Raw genomic sequence first — 20,068 nt, forward strand, 5'->3', positions numbered from 1 at the left:
ATAGGATGAAATTCAATAAGGACAAATGCAAAGTCGTCCATTTAGGAAGGAACAGTCAGTTGCACACATACAAAATGGGAAATGACTGCCTAGGAAGGAGTACTGTAGAAAGGGATGGGAAGTTATAGTGGATCACAAGCTAAATAGGAGTCAACAGTTTAATGCTCTTGCAGAAAAAGCGAACATCATTCTGGGATGTATTAGCAGGAGTATTTTAAGCAAGACACGAGAAGTAATTCTTCCCCTCTGCTCTGATTAGGCCTCAGCTGGAGTTTTGTGTCCAGTTCTGGGCAACACATTTCAGGAAGGACGTGTACAAATTGGAGAGAGTCCAGAGAAGAGCAACAGAAATGATTAAAGGTCTGAAAAGCATGAACTATGAGGGAAGATTGAAAAAACTGGGTTTGTTTAATCTGGAAAAGAGAAGACTGAGAGAGGACATGATAACAGTTTTCAAGTACCTAAAATGTTAAAAGGAGGAAGAAGAAAACAATGTTGTTTCTTAACCTCTGAGGACAGGAGAGGAAGCAATGGGCTTAAATTGCAGCAATGGCGGTTTAAGTTGGACATTAGAAAAACGTTTCTAACTCTCAGGGTAGTTAAGGACAAGAATAAATTGCCTAGGGACATTGTGGAATCTCCCTCATTGGAAATTTTTAAGAGCGTGATAGACAAACATCTGTCAGGAATGGTCTAGATAATACTTTTGGTCTGCCAAGAGTGCAGGGGACTGGACTAGATGGACTCTTGAGGTTTCTTCCAGTTCTGTGATGCTATGATTCTATGATCATTGATAATTAGGGCTCTCAATTAATCACAGTTAAATCAAGTGATTAATTTGTTCGAGTTAACTTGATTTTAAAAATTAATCACGAGTAATCACAGTTTTAATTACACAGTTAAACAATAATAGAATACCAATAGCACTCACTTTCTATTATTATTTGTATTACAAATATTTGCACTGTAAAAAAGATAAATAGTATTTTAATTCACCTCTTAAAAATACTGCAGTGCAATCTCTTTATCGTGAAAGTGCAGCTTACAAATGTAGAATTTTTGTTACATAACTAGACTCAAAAATAAAACAATATAAAACTTTAGAGCCAAAGAGTCCACCCAGTCGTATTCCTTGTTTAGCCAATCGCTAAGACAAAGAAGTTTGTTTACATTTATGGGAGATAATGCTGCCCGCTTCTTATTTACAAGGTCATCTGAAAATGAGAACAGGTGTTCACAGTGCACTGTTGTAGCCGGCGTTGCAGGGTATTTCCATGCCAGATACGCTAAACTTCTATATCCCCTTTCATGCTTCAGCCAACATTCAGAGGACATGTTTCTGTGCTGATGATGCTCATTAAAAAAAATATTATGTTAATTATATTTGTGACTGAATTCCTTGGGGGACAATTCTATGTCTACTGCCCCATGGTTTTACCTGCATTCTGCCATACATTTTGTGTTATGGCAATCTTGGATGATGACTCAGACTATGTTGTTCGATTGCAGAACACTGTTAGAGATGGAAAGAAGGAGCAGGAGGACCCAGAGGCGGATTGAGTAAACAGACTTCTCTATTGCGGTTCTTGTTCTCTTCAACCCAGTTCTCGAGTAAGACCCGAATTAATTACATCCCACTCTTTTATTTAAGTTAATATGTAAATACCTGCATTTACTACAATGCTCCCAAATCTGAACGTCCATATAATGAATATTAATAGCTATATACGGAAGATAATTATACTTGGCCCCCTTTACAGCATTAAGCATATTATACAGATTTGTGGGCATGTATCATTTTTGTATGTGAAGTTAGGAATATTGACTATGTATCTGTATTTCAAATGTGGTTACAGCTGCGTGACACCCACTAGGCGAAATGCTTCCAGTCTAGACAGCTGGTTGTGAAGGGCCTACTCAGGGTAATGGGCCATTAGGCAAAACAATAGGCTTTAGCACATTAGGCTTTATCCCTCACCTGTTGAACCTTGCTGAAAACACTCCAGACAGCCTCTATAGAATGGCTGCTATGACTCAGCAGGGTATTAAATGGCATTTGACCAGACCACATGACACTGAACCCCATTTTGGGGACCTGTCCTTTTCCAAAAACTGGAATGGGAACTGGTTTTGGAACAAAGGATACCTGCCATATGATAAACATCTATGAGATGGGGTGTGACGTCATCTAGTGGCCTCACTCCCCACACAAGAGAACTCCTGGGAATACCCAAGGAACAAAGACCAAACTGGGGGAAGTTCTGGTCCAAGGCTAAAAGGATTTCTAGTCAGTATGTGGAAACCTGGTGGACTGTTTGTATCACCAGTCAGGGAGAAAAATTGGTAATTCATATCCAATCTATCTAGTGTCTTAGGTTTTAGTTTGCAGTTTTGTTTATTTGCTAGGTACTCTGCGTTGATCTGGAGAGGGCAAATTCTGTTAATGAGCTGACATTGTACAGCTCCCTGTGCATGTCAAGACAGGGTAAATTTGGGTTTATACTCCAGTGTGGGTGGGGGTGGAGGGTGAGCACGGGGAGCCTGGGAAATTGGCTGGTGTCTGCTGTTTGTATTTGGATGGCATAGCTAAGACCTCAGGTAGCTCCGTTTGCGTTTGTGGTGCCATCTGCTGTCGTTTTGGGTTACAACAGGGCCTGGAGAGGGTGAATCACTGGCAAAACAGCTGAGTGTTTTCAGGGGTACAGCATCTACCACGGCTCCCAGACTGCACTCCAGGGCTGAAAACTCATGAACCTCATACCTCCAGAGCCCTAATTTGGCCCCCAGGTACCTGTCACACACGCATGGTTGAGGGACTGTAGCTTGAAAGAAAGATTGAGATGTTGCAGTGGTTTGATTCCGTTACCAGTGTGTTCTCATCCCAGCAGGGCACATCAAGCTAAAATACCACCATACTGAAATGGCCCAGGGCAACAAACCAGGCAAACTCCGTGGCTGTTCCCTTGTAAAATGTGGGGTACCATACGAGATGAACTCCTGGTCATTTTGGTCCTCAGAGTGGTGAAGGAATCACAAAGTGAGTGGAGAAGTTCCATTGTACCAGTCTTGACACAGGGTAACACAACTCATTTCTGCATCGATTTCTGAAACATCAAAACATTCCTGAAATGTGATGCTGACCTCATGCAGAGATTAGATGGACTATTTGAACAGTTGGGAGTTGCCAGATATATATCCACTTTAGACCTCACAAAGGGATATTGGTAAAAACCTTTAAGGACACTATTGTGGGAGAAGAAAACCTTTCCAATGCCTTTGGGCCTGCGTTAATTTAGGGTCACATCATTTGGCCTCCACACGGTGGCAGTGACTTTTTGGAGGCTAATGGACTGGATATTACAACTGCATGGGTGGTATGCAGTGGTAGACTGATCCTGTCCCTTATGGCAGCATTCCCACACATAGTGAAATGGCAGTACATGAAACACAAAAAAGAAAGCCACCATCAATTTCTAGTCTGAAGAGTCTCCAAGACTCAGTTTGCCCTGAGAATATGAGCCCCTAGTATCAGGGATCAGAGTAACAGCCGTGTTAGTCTGTATTCGCAAAAAGAAAAGGAGTACTTGTGGCACCTTAGAGACCGCGGTATGCATCCGATGAAGTGAGCTGTAGCTCACGAAAGCTCATGCTCAAATAAATTGGTTAGTCTCTAAGGTGCCACAAGTACTCCTTTTCTTTTTGGTATCAGGGAATCATTTCTTCACTCCTGTGGGAGGCTCTCAAGTCGAAGTTCTACAGGGTCTATTTTCTGCTCTTCTATCTTCAGTTCAGGGAGCCAAGGGAATTGTCTGGGAGTCCTGGCCAATCTGAGAGTCCGCAGGGACTGTACAGGGGAATAATAAAGATCACAGCCCAGCACACCGAGTATCAGACATGTGTGATTCATAGAGTGAGTCTCAGGGTGCTGCCTTTCTGTTGCAGTAAGGAGATTTCCTCTCTCTGCTGAACAGGATTTTGGTGAGTTGCCCTTCTGTCAGTCTCAGTAGCTTCCTTTTCTGGGGGTCTGTGTGGTTTTTCCTCTGATTCTTTCAAGTTTTCCAATTCAGGAACTTGATTGCCCTGTTAGGTAGAACAGCCAAACTCTCTGCCGTGGGTATGTGTGTTACCAGAGGGTTCACAACATGAATGGGTCACACACTGGCCAGATTCTTCTCCCACCATTTGCCTTCAGTGGGTCACTGAAGATTGAGAAAGGCTTCTCTGAGAGCCAAATCGGGGCCCCTGTGTTTTGAAATGTCCCCCTTTTGTGCCAGGTCTCAGAACGCCACATACACTGGCGGTTTCCTTCAGACTCTTTCAGCAGCCTAACAGAATAGAGCTCTCTGTAGCAGGACCCGAAGCTGTGATTTATGCAGCTTGAAGCCGGATCTTAAACACTGAGGGTGAATCTGGTCCCCTTGAGTTCAATGAGAAAATTCCCAACATGGCCAGGAGTTCACTCTAAATCCATATGTAGGGACTTCAATAAATGGCCTGATTTACACCGGCCATGACCCTCCAATGACTTTAACTGGAGTCATCCTGTGGCCTCTAAGGGTGGGTGATGTCATCTGGACCAAGGAAGAACTAACAGGAGAGTTGCTGAAATCTCAAACTCACAGGCTTAGAGGTTCCGAACAATTGGGATAAAAAAGAAAATTCAGAGAGGGAGATGGGTCTGCTCTCTCCATGCACCTGCATCCCTGGGTCGGGAGAGGGCAGGAACCAACTAACGGCAGAAAAAAGAAAAGCACGTTTCTGGCTGAGAGGAAAGCAGATGGTGTTGGAAATCTTACCGAGGGATGTCCAGGAAGCAAAAATGAGTGTGTTTGGGGCAACATGCAGTATCCAGACCACAGTGGCTTCAGGTCCTGAAACTGGGTGAAATAAGGAACGGACATCCTGGCTAAAGCAGAGACCAAAGAGGCATAATGAGGCCTGCTGTGCTCGGGGGATGTCTCAAACTGTAATGCAATATGGACCACACTGTACCAGATTGTCTCTGACACCTTCCCCCTTTGGACCATCCCTCGTCCTGAGAGCAACCCCACTACAGACTTGTGGTAATGTCAGCAACTGCTGACACAGAAAAGCAGCCTCAGGAAGATGTGTCCAGGTTTCTAATTGGCTGCAATACATGAAAGCTTTGTGTTGTTTTTTTAGGAAGAGTTACTCACTCAGACTCCTTTTAGTCTCCACAACCTCTCCCTCCCTCTGGGTCTGTCCCTCTCTCCTTCCCTGCACACGCTGCACTGCCCCAGGAAGGCAGGCCAGACTGATCTCCCCCTTTTCTCCAGTGCAGGCAGACACTGATTTTAACCGAGTCTGTGGAGGGATTTCTATGAGCTGTTACTGTGGGGTCTGGCACCTGGTTTTGGTCCTGGGTGAGGGTTATCGCTGTGTGGCAGGGATGGAAGTTGAGAGGGTGGGGGGCCTACATGGACAAGTGGCCAGCACTGGGTGTTGTGGGGCAGGGAGTGAGATGTATACAGGCAGGCAGGCAGCACTGAGAGTTATTGGGGTGGGGAGTAGGGTGTATACGGACACACAGGTGGTGCTGAGGGTTGTGGGGGAGGCAGGTGGTGTACAGGGACAGGCAGATGGTACTGGAGGTTGTGGGGACACAGGGGATACAAGGACGGGGGGCAGTACTAGGGGTTGTGGGGAGGCAGGGTGTGGTACATGGACAGGCGGGCAGCACTGGGGACTGTGGGGGCACGGAACAGCATGTACACGGACAGGCAGTTAAATTGTTCTTTGTGATTGTTGGTCCCAAGTCAGTGCTGGGACCTTTCTTGGCCCCAAGAGTGTTTTTGAGGGTCTCAGGTTCTCTTTTCCCTGCAGGCCACAGAACTGCAGCCTGGGTGTTTCCACGATCTTTGAAGCTTCTAAGCTAAGGCTTGACAAAGCCCTGGCTGGGATGATTTAGTTGAGGATTGGTTCTGCTTTGAGCAGCGGGTTGGGCTAGATGACCTCCTCAGGTCCCTTCCAACCCTGATATTCTATGATGCAATTGTTGTTGTTGAATGTTATATGTGGAACTTCAGGCATTTCACTGGTGGAATGAAGCATTGATCTTTGTGTGACACTGTTCCCCATATTCTTCATAGTGATGTTATTATGATATGTTTATGGCATAATTATGATGCATTTTATGCAAAGCAGGTCATGTGTCCTATTTGTGTGCATGTATCATTTTTTAATCTGAAGTTATGTATATTGACTATATCTGTATTTCAATGTAGATACATCTGTGTCACACATCTAGGCAAAACGCTTCCAGGCTAGACAGATGGTTCTGAAGGGCCTATTCAGGCACTGGGTGTTCTGGGGCAGGGAAAGTGATGTGAGGGTGGGGTTATCGAAGTGGGGAGAGGGGTGTACATGGAGAGGCAGGCAGTGGTGGGGGTTATGAGAATAGGAAGCAGGTAGACAGGGACAGGAGAGCAGCATTGGGAGTTGTGCGTGTGGGGAGCACGGACAGGCAGGCAGCGCTGGGGATTGTGGGGGCAGGAATCAGGGTGTACAAGGATAGGCAGACAGTGCTGGGGATTGTGGGGCAGGCAGAGGGTGCACAAGTCAGGAGGGAAGTGCTGCGGGTTGTGGGGGCAGCAAGTGGAGTGTACCCAGACAGGTGGGCTATGCTGGGGGTTGTGGGGCAGGCAGGGGGGTTTACAAGAAGAGGGGACAGCACTGGGGATTGTGGGGGCTGGGATTGGGGTGTACACAGACAGGCGGGCAGCACTGGTGGGTTCTAGGGGCTGGGAGTGGAATGTAAAGGGACAGTGGGCAGCACTGAGGGTTGTGGGACAGGCACGGGGTGTACAGGGACAGGCGAGCAGCTCTGGGTGTTGTGGGGACACGGAGTGGCATGTACACACACAGGTGGGCAGCTCCGTTGAAATTAAATTTTTCTTTGTGACTGTTGGTCCAAGGGCAGCACTGGGACATTTCCTGGCCCTGAGTGTGTTTGGGAGGGTTTCTGGGTCTCTTTGCCCTAAAAAGCCATTGAACTGCAGCTTTAGTGTCACAAGCTTTACTCAGTTTTGTTTCCAATAGTTGTTGTTGTTGTGGAATGTTATTTACATAACTTCAGGCATTTCACTAGTGGAAAGAACCATTGACCTTTGCTCCTCCCATCATACTCTGAACTCGGTCTGCACTCTACTTATCCATCCCAGGCTGCCCCTATTCCAACAGCACACTGGTCGCCAGTGTCTTCTCCATGCTCCCCAGCTATTCCTCGCTCCCACCACCTCCGAGCTGCCCCACGCTACCCACCGCTCTTCCTCTGTAGGGGGTGAGATGCCTCCCATCATACCTGCTCTCTTGGCTGGCGGGTAATCACTGACTGTGTCTCAGTGGTGAGGAATCTCAGTAGTGGCAAATGCCAAGGCAGGTACCAGTGTGGCTTCTCTTGGTACACCCGTGCACACCATGGTGCTTCAAGGATTGCTACCCAGGAACAACTCGCAAGCTGAGAAGTTTGCACATTATATGTTGCGAGGGGGCAACTGTGGGACAGGTTAGGGCCTCAACAAATACAGATGCCAAGTGGAGGAGCCAGTGGCCGCTGAATGAACCAGTGGGCCACGGCAACACAGACATTAAACCCAGGATGCTCTGGGACCATTTACTAGCCAGCTCTTAGTCATGTATGGAAAGTGTTATCATAGGGTATGTCTACACTACGAAATTAGGTCGAATTTATAGAAGTCGGTTTTTTTGAAATCGGTTTTATATATTTGAGTGTGTGTGTCCCCACAGAAAATGCTCTAAGTGCATTAAGTGCATTAACTCGGCGGAGCGCTTCCACAGTACCGAGGCAAGCGTCGACTTCCGGAGCGTTGCACTGTGGGTAGCTATCCCACAGTTCCCGCAGTCTCCGCTGCCCATTGGAATTCTGGGTTGATATCCCAATGCCTGATGGGGCTAAAACATTGTCGCGGGTGGTTCTGGGTACATATCGTCAGGACCCCGTTCCCACCCTCCCTCCCCCCGTGAAAGCAAGGGCAGACAATCATTTCGCGCCTTTTTTCCTGAGTTACCTGTGCAGACGCCATACCACGGCAAGCATGGAGCCCGCTCAGGTAACCGTCACTCTATGTCTCCTGGGTGCTGGCAGACACAGTACGGCTTTGCTGCACAGTAGCAGCAACCCATTGCCTTCTGGCAGCAGACGGTGCAATACGACTGGTAGTCGTCCTCGTCGTGTCCGAGGTGCTCCTGGCCACGTCGGCTGGGAGCGCCTGGGCAGACATGGGCGCAGGGACTAAATTTGGAGTGACTTGACCAGGTCATTCTCTTTAGTCCTGCAGTCCTATTGAACCGTCTTATGGTGAGCGGGCAGGCGATACGGACTGCTAGCAGTCGTACTGTACCATCTTCTGCCAGGCAGGCAAGAGATGAGGATTGCTAGCTGTCGTATTGTACCATCTTATGCCAGGCAGGCAAGAGATGAAGATGGCTAGCAGTCGTACTGTACCATCTTCTGCCAAGCAGCCATGAGATGTGGATGGCATGCAGTCCTTCTGCACCTCTGCTGCCAGCCAAAGATGTAAAGGATAGATGGAGTGGGTCAGAACAAGAAATAGACCAGATTTGTTTTGTACTCATTTTCCTCCTCCCCTGTCTAGATCACACTGCAGTCAGTCACAGAGAAGGCGCAGCGAGGTAAATCTAGCCATGTATCAATCAGAGGCCAGGCTAACCTCCTTGTTCCAATAACAACGATAACTTTGGTGCACCATTTCTTATTGGAACCCTCCGTGCAGTCCTGCCTGAAATACTCCTTGATGTACAGGCACACCCTTTGTTGATTTTAGCTCCCTGAAGCCAACCCTGTAAGCCGTGTCGTCAGTCGCCCCTCCCTCCATCAGAGCAACGGCAGACAATCGTTCCGCGCCTTTTTTCTGTGCGGATGCCATACCAAGGCAAGCATGGAGGCCGCTGAGCTCATTTTGGCAATTAGGAGCACATCAACCACCACACGCATTATCCAGCAGTATATGCAGCACCAGAACATGGCAACGCGATACCGGGCGAGGAGGCGACGTCAGCGCGGTCCCGTGAGTGATCAGGACATGGACACGGATTTCTCTGAAAGCATGGGCCCTGCCAATGCATGCATCATGGTGCTAATGGGGCAGGTTCATGCTGTGGAACGCCGATTCTGGGCTCGGGAAACAAGCACAGACTGGTGGGACCGCATAGTGTTGCAGGTCTGGGACGATTCCCAGTGGCTGCGAAACTTTCGCATGCGTAAGGGCACTTTCATGGAACTTTGTGACTTGCTTTCCCCTGCCCTGAAGCGCATGAATACCAGGATGAGAGCAGCCCTCACAGTTGAGAAGCGAGTGGCGATAGCCCTGTGGAAGCTTGCAACGCCAGACAGCTACCGGTCAGTTGGGAATCAATTTGGAGTGGGCAAATCTACTGTGGGGGCTGCTGTGATGCAAGTAGCTCACGCAATCAAAGATCTGATGATATCAAGGGTAGTGACCCTGGGAAATGTGCAGGTCATAGTGGATGGCTTTGCTGCAATGGGATTCCCTAACTGTGGTGGGGCTATAGACGGAACCCATATCCCTATCTTGGCACCGGAGCACCAAGCCGGCGAGTACATAAACCGCAAGGGGTACTTTTCGATAGTGCTGCAAGCTCTGGTGGATCACAAGGGACGTTTCACCAGCATCAACGTGGGATGGCCGGGAAAGGTGCATGATGCTCGCATCTTCAGGAACTCTGGTCTGTTTCAAAAGCTGCAAGAAGGGACTTTCTTCCCAGACCAGAAAATAACTGTTGGGGATGTTGAAATGCCTATATGTATCCTTGGGGACCCAGCCTACCCCTTAATGCCATGGCTCATGAAGCCGTACACAGGCAGCCTGGACAGTAGTCAGGAGCTGTTCAGCTACAGGCTGAGCAAGTGCAGAATGGTGGTAGAATGTGCATTTGGACGTTTAAAGGCGCGCTGGCGCAGTTTACTGACTCGCTTAGACCTCAGCGAAACCAATATTCCCACTGTTATTACTGCTTGCTGTGTGCTCCACAATATCTGTGAGAGTAAGGGGGAGACGTTTATGGCGGGGTGGGAGGCTGAGGCAAATCGCCTAGCTGCTGGTTACGCGCAGCCAGACACCAGGGCGGTTAGAAGAGCACAGGAGGGCGCGGTACGCATCAGAGAAGCTTTGAAAACCAGTTTCATGACTGGCCAGGCTACAGTGTGAAAGTTCTGTTTGTTTCTCCTTGATGAAACCCCCCGCCCCTTGGTTCACTCTACTTCCCTGTAAGCTAACCACCCTCCCCTCCTCCCTTTAATCACCGCTTGCAGAGGCAATAAAGTCATTGCTGCTTCACAGTCATGCATTCGTTATTCATTCATCACACAAATAGGGAGATGACTACCAAGGTATCCCAGGAGGGGTGGTGGAGGAGGGAGGGAAAATGCCACACAACACTTTAAGCACAGCACTTTAAAAGTTTACAACTTTAAAATTTATTGAATGACAGCCTTCTTTTTTTTGGGCAATCCTCTGTGGTGGAGTGGCTGGTTGGCCGGAGGCCCCCCCATGTGTCCTACCATGAAGGACGAAATAAGGCTGCCCTCCCCAGAAACCTTTTGCAAAGGCTTTAGGACTACATCTAGGAGAACCGCAAATGCCAGGGCAAAGTAATCCTTTCACATGCTTGCTTTTAAACCATGTATAGCATTTTAAAAGGTACACTCAGCAGAGGTCCCTTCTCTGCCTGCTGGGTCCAGGAGGCAGCCTTGGGTGGGTTCGAGGGGTACTGGCTCCAGGTTTAGGGTGAGAAACAGTTCCTGGCTGTCGGGAAAACCGGTTTCTCCGCTTGCTTGCTGTGAGCTATCTACAACCTCCTCCTCATCATCATCTTCTTCGTCCCCAAGACCTGCTTCCGTATTGCCTCCATCTCCATTGAAGGAGTCAAACAACACGGCTGGGGTAGTGGTGGCTGAACCCCCTAAAATGGCATGCAGCTCATCATAGAAGCCGCATGTTTGGGGCTCTGACCCAGAGCGGCTGTTCGCCTCTCTGGTTTTCTGGTAGGCTTGCCTCAGCTCCTTCAGTTTCACGCGGCACTGCTTCGGGTCCCTGTTATGGCCTCTGTCCTTCATGCCCTGGGAGATTTTCACAAAGGTTTTGGCATTTCGAAAACTGGAACGGAGTTCTGATAGCACGGATTCCTCTCCCCAAACAGCGATCAGATCCCGTACCTCCCGTTCGGTCCATGCTGGAGCTCTTTTGCGATTCTGGGACTCCATCATGGTCACCTGTGCTGATGAGCTCTGCATGGTCACCTGCAGCTTGCCACGCTGGCCAAACAGGAAATGAGATTCAAAAGTTTGCGGTTCTTTTCCTGTCTACCTGGCCAGTGCATCTGAGTTGAGAGTGCTGTCCAGAGCGGTCAGAATGGAGCACTCTGGGATAGCTCCCGGAGGCCAATACCATCGAATTGTGTCCACAGTACCCCAAATTCGAGCTGGGAACGTCGATTTAAGCGCTAATCCACTTGTCAGGGGTGGAGTAAGGAAATCGATTTTAAGAGCCCTTTAAGTCGAAATAAAGGGCTTCACTGTGTGGACGGGTGCAGGTTTAAATCGATTTAACGTTGCTAAATTCGACCTAAAGTCCTAGTGTAGACCAGGGCATACATTCATTCCTCACTGCGGAGACTTTATGGCCTCAAGTCATTATTTTTTCTCATCTTCAAATTTCATCCATGAGATATGTCATGGGATCCCTCAGCCTTGTGAAATAGACACCTCATCTAACCTTTCCAAGGCACCACAGTCACCTGAGAATTTCTCCCCACAGGGCGAAATTCAGCAGGGTCATTAATAGAAAATGCCTTCAGTATGTTCAGGTACAATCTGGCAGCCAAAATGCCTCTAGCTGACTCCTGGGGACATGTTTGTAGATTCAAAGGCCAAAAGGGACCATTGTGGTTATCTAGTTTTTATAATATAGGCCTGAGAATTTCCCCAAAATTATTCCAAGAGCAGATCTTTTAGAGAAACATCCAACCTTGATTTAAACATTCTCAGTGATGAAGAATGTGTGAAGACCCTTGGTAAACTCTTCCATGGTTAATTACTCTCACCATTTAAAAAAGTGTAGCAAGTATGGCAAGAGACCACCCTGGCTTAATGACGAGATCTTCAATGATAGAAAACTGAAAAAAAAAAAGAAAATTTCACTGTGCTGGAGGGAATGTGTACTACTGTTTTTGTGTCTTTTTCTAACTTAAGGTTTTGCCTAGAGGGATTCTCTATGTTTTGAATCTGGTTGCCCTGGAAAGTATTTACCATCCTGATTCCACAGAGATGATTCTTTTACCTTTTCTTTCAATAAAATTCTTCTTTTAAGAACCTGATAGATTTTTCATTGTTCTTGAGATGCAAGGGTTTGGGTGTGTGTTCACCTGTACCAATTGGTGAGAATATTATTATCAAGCCTCCTCAGGAAAGGGGGTGTAGGGCTTGGGGAGATATTTTGTGGGGAAGACGTCTCCAAGTGGGCTCTTTCCCTCTTCTTTGTTTAACACTCTTGGTGGTGGCAGCATACTGTTCAAGGACAAGGCAAAGTTTGTAGCGTGGGGAAGTTTTTAACCTAAGCTGATAGAAAGAAGCTTGGGGGTCTTTCATGCAGGTCCCCACATCTGTATCCCGGAGTTCCGAATGGGGAAGGAAACTTGACAATACTACTTCATTTTCTTTGTTTTAACGTGATGCCTAGTGATTTCCTTGGCTGACCCCTGCTTCTTGTGTTAGGTGAAGGAGTAAACAAGATTTCTCTATTCACTTTCTCAACACCAGTCACCATTTTAGACCTTAAAATAGATTGTCTATCTTATCTCCTCTTCGTCATCTCTGTTGCAAGCTGAAAAGTCCCAGTCTGTTTAATCTCTGCTCAGGTGGAACCTTTCCATACCCACCTAATCATTTTCTTGCCCTTCTCTGTACCTTTTCTATTTCTAATATATCTCTTTTTTTTTTAAATGAGGTGGCCAGAATTGCATGCAATATCCATGCTGTGATAGTTATAGAGTGGCATTATTTTATTTTCTCTATTCTTATCTATCTCTTTCCTAATAGCTCCTTGCATCAGTTCACTATCAAATTATTTTGGCCTCAAGAGGGTGGCAGTGATTTTCAGAGGCTAATGGACTGGATATGAAAAGTGCATGGGCAGTATGTCTTGCTATGCTGCTATGATCAATGGAAAATGTTTATTGGTCCCGTATCTTGTGACAGCATTCCCAGACATGGTGCAGATGACAGTACGTTACACACAGAAAAAAATAGCAATCGTGAATTGCTAGGCTGAACAGTCTGGAAGACTCAGTTTGCCCTGAAAATCTGAGCACCTGTTCTTGGCGAATCATTTCTTCACTTCCAGGGGAGGCTCTCAAGCTGTAGTTCTCCAGGGTCTATTTTCTGCTCTGCCCACTGCTCATGGAGCTGAGGGAATTGTTTGGGACTTCTAGCCAACCTGAGAGTCCACAGGGACTGTACAGGGAAATCATAAAAGTCACTGCCCAGCATGCTGAGTGCCAGACATGTGAGATTCATAGATTGATTCTTGGGGCTCTGCCTTCCTGTCCCAGTTAGGAGATTTCCTCTCTCTGCTACATGGGATTTCGGTGAGTTACTTCTTTCTGCATTGAAACGGTTCCAGGGTTCAAATCAAGAACCATAAGTTGTCATGGGATAAGAGGGAAGTTCCTTTCATGGACTGAGATCTGGTTAAAAGACAGGAATAAAGGGTAGGAATAACTGGTAAATTTTCAGAATGGAGAGGGGTAAATAGTGGTGTTCCACAAGGGTCAGTCCTCGGACCAATCCTATTCAACTTACTCATAAATGACCTGGGGTAAAAAGTGAGGTGGCAACGTTTGCAAATGATACTGACTTTCACAAGATAGTTAAGACCAAAGCAGACTGTGAAGAACTTCAAAAAGATCTCATAAAACTTAGTGATTGGGCAACAAAATGGCAAATGAAATTTAATGTGGATAAATGTAAAGTAATGCACATTGTAAAAAATAATCCCAACTATATTTTACCCCGCCTGACCTTAAAAATCTCAAAGGAAGGCAATTCCACCAACTCCCTAGGTAAAGCATTCCAGTGTTTCACCACCCTCCTAGTGAAAAAGATTTTCCTAATATCCTACCTAAACCTCCCCCACTACAACTTGAGACCATTACTCCTCTTTCTGTCATCTGCCACCACTGAGAACAGTCTAGATCCATCCTCTTTGGAACCCCTTTTCAGGTAGTTGAAAGCAGCTATCAAATCTCCCCTCATTCTTCTCTTCTGCAGACTAAACAATCCCTCTGCTAGATGTTTTCATTGTCAAATAGAGGGGAACGATCACGTCCCTCAATCTGCTGGTAATGACCCTACTTATATAGCCAAAATGCCATTAGCTTTCTTGGCAATGAGGGCACACTGTTGACTCATATCCAGCTTCTCGTCCTCTTTAACCTCTAGGTCCTTTTCTGCAGAACTGCTGCCGAACCATTTGGTCCCTAGTCTGTGGCAATGCATGGGACTCTTCCATCCTAAGTGTAGAAATCTGCGCTTGCCTTTCTTGAACGTCATCATATTTCTTTTGGCCCAATCCTCTAATTTGTCTAGGGCCCTCTGTATCCTATCCCTACCCTCCAGCGTATCTACCTCTCCTCCCAGTTTAGTGTCATCTGCAAACTTGCTGAGGGTGGAGGACCAACCCTTGGGGCACTCCACTTGATACCGGCTGCCAACTAGACATGGAACCATTTATCATGATCCGTTGAGCCCAACAATCTAGCCAGCTTGCTATCCACCTTATAGTCCATTCATCTAACCCATACTTCTTTAACTTGATGGCAAGAATACTGTGGGAGACCGTGTCAAAAGCTTTGCTAAAATCAAGGAATAACATGTCCACTGCTTTTCCCTCATCCACAGAGCTCATCATAGTGTTAGCTCATCATAGAAGGAAATTAGGTTACTCAGGCATGACTTGCCCTTGGTGAATCCATGCTGACTGTTCCTGATCACTTTCCTCTCCTCTAAGTGCTTCAGAATTGATTCCTTGAGGACCTGCTCCATGATTTTTGCAGGGACTGAGGTGAGACTGACTGGCCTGTAGTTGCCCGGATCCTCCTTCTTCCCTTTTTTACAGATGGGCACTACATCATCTAGGACCTCCCCAAGTCACCATGAGTTTTCAAAGATAATGGTTAATGACTCTGCAATCACATCCACCACCTCCTTTAGCACCCTCGGATGCAGTGTATCTGGCCCCATGGACTTGTGCTCTTTCAGCTTTTCTAATTAGTCCCAAACCACTTCTTTCTCCACAGACAGCTGGTCACCTCCTCCCCATGCTGTGCTGCCCTGTGAACACTGAGAACAGTCTAGATCTATCCTCTTTGGAACCCCCTTTCAGGTAGTTGACAGCAGCTATCAAATCCCTCCTCATTCTTCTCTTCCGCAGACTAAAGAATCCCAGTTCCCTCAGCCTCTCCTCATAACTCATGTGTTTCAGTCCCCTAATCATTTTTGTTGCCCTTCGCTGGACTCTTTCCAATTTTTCCACATCCTTCTTGTAGTGTGGGGCCCAAAGCTGGACACAGTACTCCAGATGAGGCCTCACCACTGTGGAATAGAGGGGAATGATCACGTCCCTCGATCTGCTGGCAATGCCCCTACACTCTGCACTTGTCCTTGTTGAAACTCATCAGATTTCTTTTGGCCCAATCCTCCAATTTGTCTAGGTCCCTCATTATCCTATCCCTACCCTCCAGCATATCTACCTCTCCTCCCAGTTTAGTGTCATCTGCAAACTTGCTGAAGGCGCAATCCACACCATCCTCCAGATCATTTAGGAAGATATTGAACAAAAACGGCACCAGGACCGACCCTTGGGGCACTCCACTTGATACCGGCTGCCAACTAGACATGGAGCCATTGATCACTACCCATTGAGCACGACAATCTAGCCAACTTTCTACCCACCTTATAGTCCATTCATCCAGCCCATACTTCTTTAACTTGCTGGCAAGAATACTGTGGGACTATACATAATATACATAGCTATATTAGAACACACATTGTTTGCTTCAACCCAGTCGACCAACCAATCTAGATTGCTCTGAATCAGTGAGGTGTCCTCTTCATTATCTACGGTCCCCCAGTTTTGTGTCATCTGCAAACTTCATCGATATTCAGGCACTAGAATGGCTAGCAGCTGAGTTGTTGTCACATGTCTCTGCTTACACTTGTCAGGTAATATCTTTAACTTGTATCTCAGACAAAGCTGCTTGCCTGCATGAAAGTGTCTCACCAAAAGAAACAAGGGAAGGAACAGAGCTGCAGGCCTGTAGCCCTAAATACCAAGACCCTTGTGCTCTTCGTGCCCATTCTCTTCAGAACAAAGACATAGCCCAGCATTAAAATGACTCATAGACTAACAGACGTATTGGACCATGAGCTTTCGTGGGTGAATACCCACCGGCGAAGTGTGTATTCACCCACGAAAGCTCATGCTCCAATACATCTCTTAGTCTATAAGGTGCCACAGGACTCTTTGCCACTTTTACAGATCCAGACTAACATGGCTATCCCTCTGAAGATTAAAATGACTGTTTCCTTGGGGGAAACTTGGCTCTTTTCAATATACGAATTGCAATGTGGATCAGACCTATAGTCCATCTAGTCCAGTGTCCTGTCTCTGACAGCGACAGCCCAGATGCAGCAGAAGAAGTAAGAAACCCAGCAGGAGGTAGATTCAGGGTCTCACCCTCATGCCTGACAGCTAGCTTTTGGCTTGTGTCTTGAAACACCTCAGTCTATAGATATTCCAAAATATTTATTTAGCTGTAACGATTGTACCTGGATAGTCTTTCTATCCATGTAAATCTCCAAACCCTTCCTCATTCTCCTTTACCTTAGAGCCTCAAATACCTCTTGTGACAACGAGTTCCTCAGTCTAATTAGGCATTGTCCGAATAAAGCATTTGAATCCATTGGTTTTGATTTTTCTACTTTTCGGTTTAATTTAATGTCCTCTTGATCTTGTGTTATGAGACAGGGAGAACACAGTGTCCATCTACCCTCCACCAATCTGTATTTCATAGACTTTTCTCATAGCCCCTCTAACGCACCTCCTTGGTGAGGTAAACATCCCAGACTTTACAACCTGTATCCATATAAGAGTTTCCCCAGGCCCTTGATCATTCTTGTTGACTATGCCGGAACCCCTCTAGTTCTGTAATACATTGTGTGAAAAGGGTGCCCCGTACTTCACAGAGGAGGCCAGAGGAACGTGAAACATTGACTGATCGATCTCATGGCATTTTATTTCCTTTATGATTCCCCATCCCATTCCTCCTGGATCCCAATGTTTTCCCTAGTTTCTGGCCATACTTGCACTGTGAGCAGGGGTTTACAGAGCTGTGTACCATGATGCCCAGCTCCCTGTCCTGAGTTCAGACAGTTAAAGTAGAACCCTGTAAGGTGTTTAAGGAATGCAAGCTTTTCCCTCCAATGGGCATGCACATTGCAGTTTTTGACATTGAAGTCCATCTGCCATCATGCTGCCCTTTCACCTTGCTTGATCAGCTCCCTCTGAGGACTTCTCTGGACTTGACTATGACCTAAATAATCTGGAGCCATCTGCAAATGTTGTCATCTCACTGTTCACCAATATTTCTCGAGTGTTCATAATTATACAATATTTATTGTACTATTTGTTTTAAAACAAATGTGCCACGGAGTCCCTGGGCGATGCTCTGGAACTGCTCCCTATGAAGCCAGTCAGGAATCTGGGGAAGTCTCCTTTCTGTGAGCAGACTGTCTTCGGGACACACAGATCACACAACTTCCTGGGTCTTACCTCGGAGTATTCAGCATTGTCTGCCCCTCCGTGTGCTTCCCACAGCGAGTCCGCCCAGGTGGGGTCCTGGGGAAGCAAGAGGGTCCTGCCCCGCAACTTGGCAGTAAGACATGACTCTCAGCCAGCCAGTAAAACAGAAAGTTTATTAGACGACAGGAACATGGTCTAAAACAGAGCTTGCAGGTACAGAGAACAGGACCCCTTAGCTGGGTCCATTTTGGGGGCAGTGAGCCAGAAAACCACGTCTGCACTTGCCAGCCCCTCCTCCTCTGGGCTTTGTCCCTTTCCCGGGCCAGGAGTGCACCTGATTCCTTCGTTCTCCAACACTTTAGCTCTTTCCTTGCAGGGGAGAAGGGCGCAGGGAAACAGTTGCCAGGAAACAGGGTGTCAGCCATACTCTGTGTCCAGACCCCTGCACACACCTGCCCTCTAGGGCTCTGCAAGGATCGTACACTCTTATCCCACCACCTGGTTACTTAAAAACTGCATAGGGGAAACTGAGGACCCCCACACTATTGAGAGGAAACATTAAGAACAGTTCCACTTTGTCACAACATGTAACCCCCCTAATTCTCCTTCTTTCCCTTTATAGACACCTGGAGCATTTCTGAGCCCAATTGATGCACAGACCACCACATGGCGGCTTTCAACCTCAGTGATTATGACCATTCATCATTCATCCTAACAGGGATCCCTGGCCTGGAAGCTGCTCACAGCTGGATTTCCATCCCTTTCTCTATGTTCTACATTATTGGCCTGTTGCTAACTTCCATGGTTCTGTTTGTTGTGGGCAAAGAGGAGACCCTGCATGCACCAATGTACCTGCTGCTCTGCATGCTGGGGCTCACAGAAATCAGCGCGTCTACTGCCATCGTGCCAAAGGCACTGTGTATATTTTGGTTCAATTTGAAACACATTACTGTGGGTGGCTGTCTCACCCAGATGTGCTTCCTTCACGTGGTTTCTGTTACACATTCAGCCATACTCATGATAATGGCCTTTGATCGCTATGTTGCCATATGTAACCCTCTGAGATATGCCACCATCCTCACCAATGCACGAATAGCTAAGTTAGGGTTAGTGTGTTCGGTAAGAGCTGTTCTCTTCATTCTGCCCCTGCCTCTGCTCCTGAGCAAGCTGCCATTCTGTGCCAGCCGCATTATCCCCCACACGTACTGCGACCACATGGCTGTGGCAAAGATGTCGTGTGGGGACATTACAGTCAACAGGATATACATTTTATTCGTAGTATTTATAGTCCTTGGGTTTGACCTGACACTTATTGTTGTCTCGTATGGTCTGATAATCAGGGCCGCCCTCAGAATCTCCTCCAAGGAAGCCCACCAGAAAGCCCTTAACACCTGTACAGCCCACATCTCTGTGCTTCTGATTTCTTGTACTCTCGCCCTCTTCTCTCATCTGAAACACTGGTTCAGTCAGGGCATCACTCCCTATGTACATGTCATCTTGTCCAACCTGTATTATCTCCTCCTTCCTATGCTCAACCCTATCGTTTATGGTATCAAAACCAAAGAGCTTCGTGATAAAGTGCGCAAATACATCTGCAGAATGTGATCACCTGGGGCCACTGACTCGAAACCTCTGTGACATGAGCGGGGAAATGATATCCCCTCATTAATCAAGGGTGTTCTATCCAAGTTTGGATGAGCTCATCATTGTGGAAATTCACAGACTTTAAAGCTCCTCACACCTAACATCTTATCACTCCATCACCAAGCACTGCTCTCTCGGTTGCTGAGTTCCCTCTCTCTGACCATATCCTGATCACTTTCAGTGTCACCCATCAGCCCCCACATCTACACACCATGTCACTTGGCATTCCTTTTACTTCCATACCAGCAGAAGACACTGCGGCTTTCTGAAGCAAGGGGGCTTCCCATTAGACCCTGTGTGAACAGCATTCTTGATCAGTTTGGTGAAATAAAGCTATGCTTTCTGATAGACAAAAGAAAAGAAAAGAAAAGAAAAGAAAAGAAAAGAAAGCAACTATAATTCTGAACTTCTTTTTCATAACTACAGTAGTCTGGTGAGCAAAATTTACCTGATTTTTCTAGGACCAATAATTCAGGAAGCCCGGAGGATAAACCAAATGTTTCCGTTGGAAAGTGCTAGCACAGGAAAGCTGCTGCAGGACCTGA

The 20,068-nt window shown here is 46.9% G+C and overlaps 1 protein-coding gene across 1 annotated transcript; it reads left to right on the forward strand.

The window, feature by feature from the left end:
• Nucleotides 1–18,545: 18,545 nt before the first annotated feature.
• Nucleotides 18,546–19,484, forward strand: LOC311532936 (olfactory receptor 52N4-like; the record flags this gene model as incomplete). The annotated part of the gene is made up of 1 exon (XM_084651950.1): nucleotides 18,546–19,484. The coding sequence occupies one exon, from the start codon at nucleotides 18,546–18,548 to the stop codon at nucleotides 19,482–19,484; it is 939 nt and encodes a 312-aa protein (XP_084508076.1).
• Nucleotides 19,485–20,068: the final 584 nt, after the last annotated feature.

The sequence above is a fragment of the Lepidochelys olivacea genome, assembly GCF_965140295.1.
Source record: "Lepidochelys olivacea isolate rLepOli2 genome assembly, chromosome: 1".
In the NCBI taxonomy this organism is placed as follows: Eukaryota; Metazoa; Chordata; order Testudines; family Cheloniidae; genus Lepidochelys; species Lepidochelys olivacea.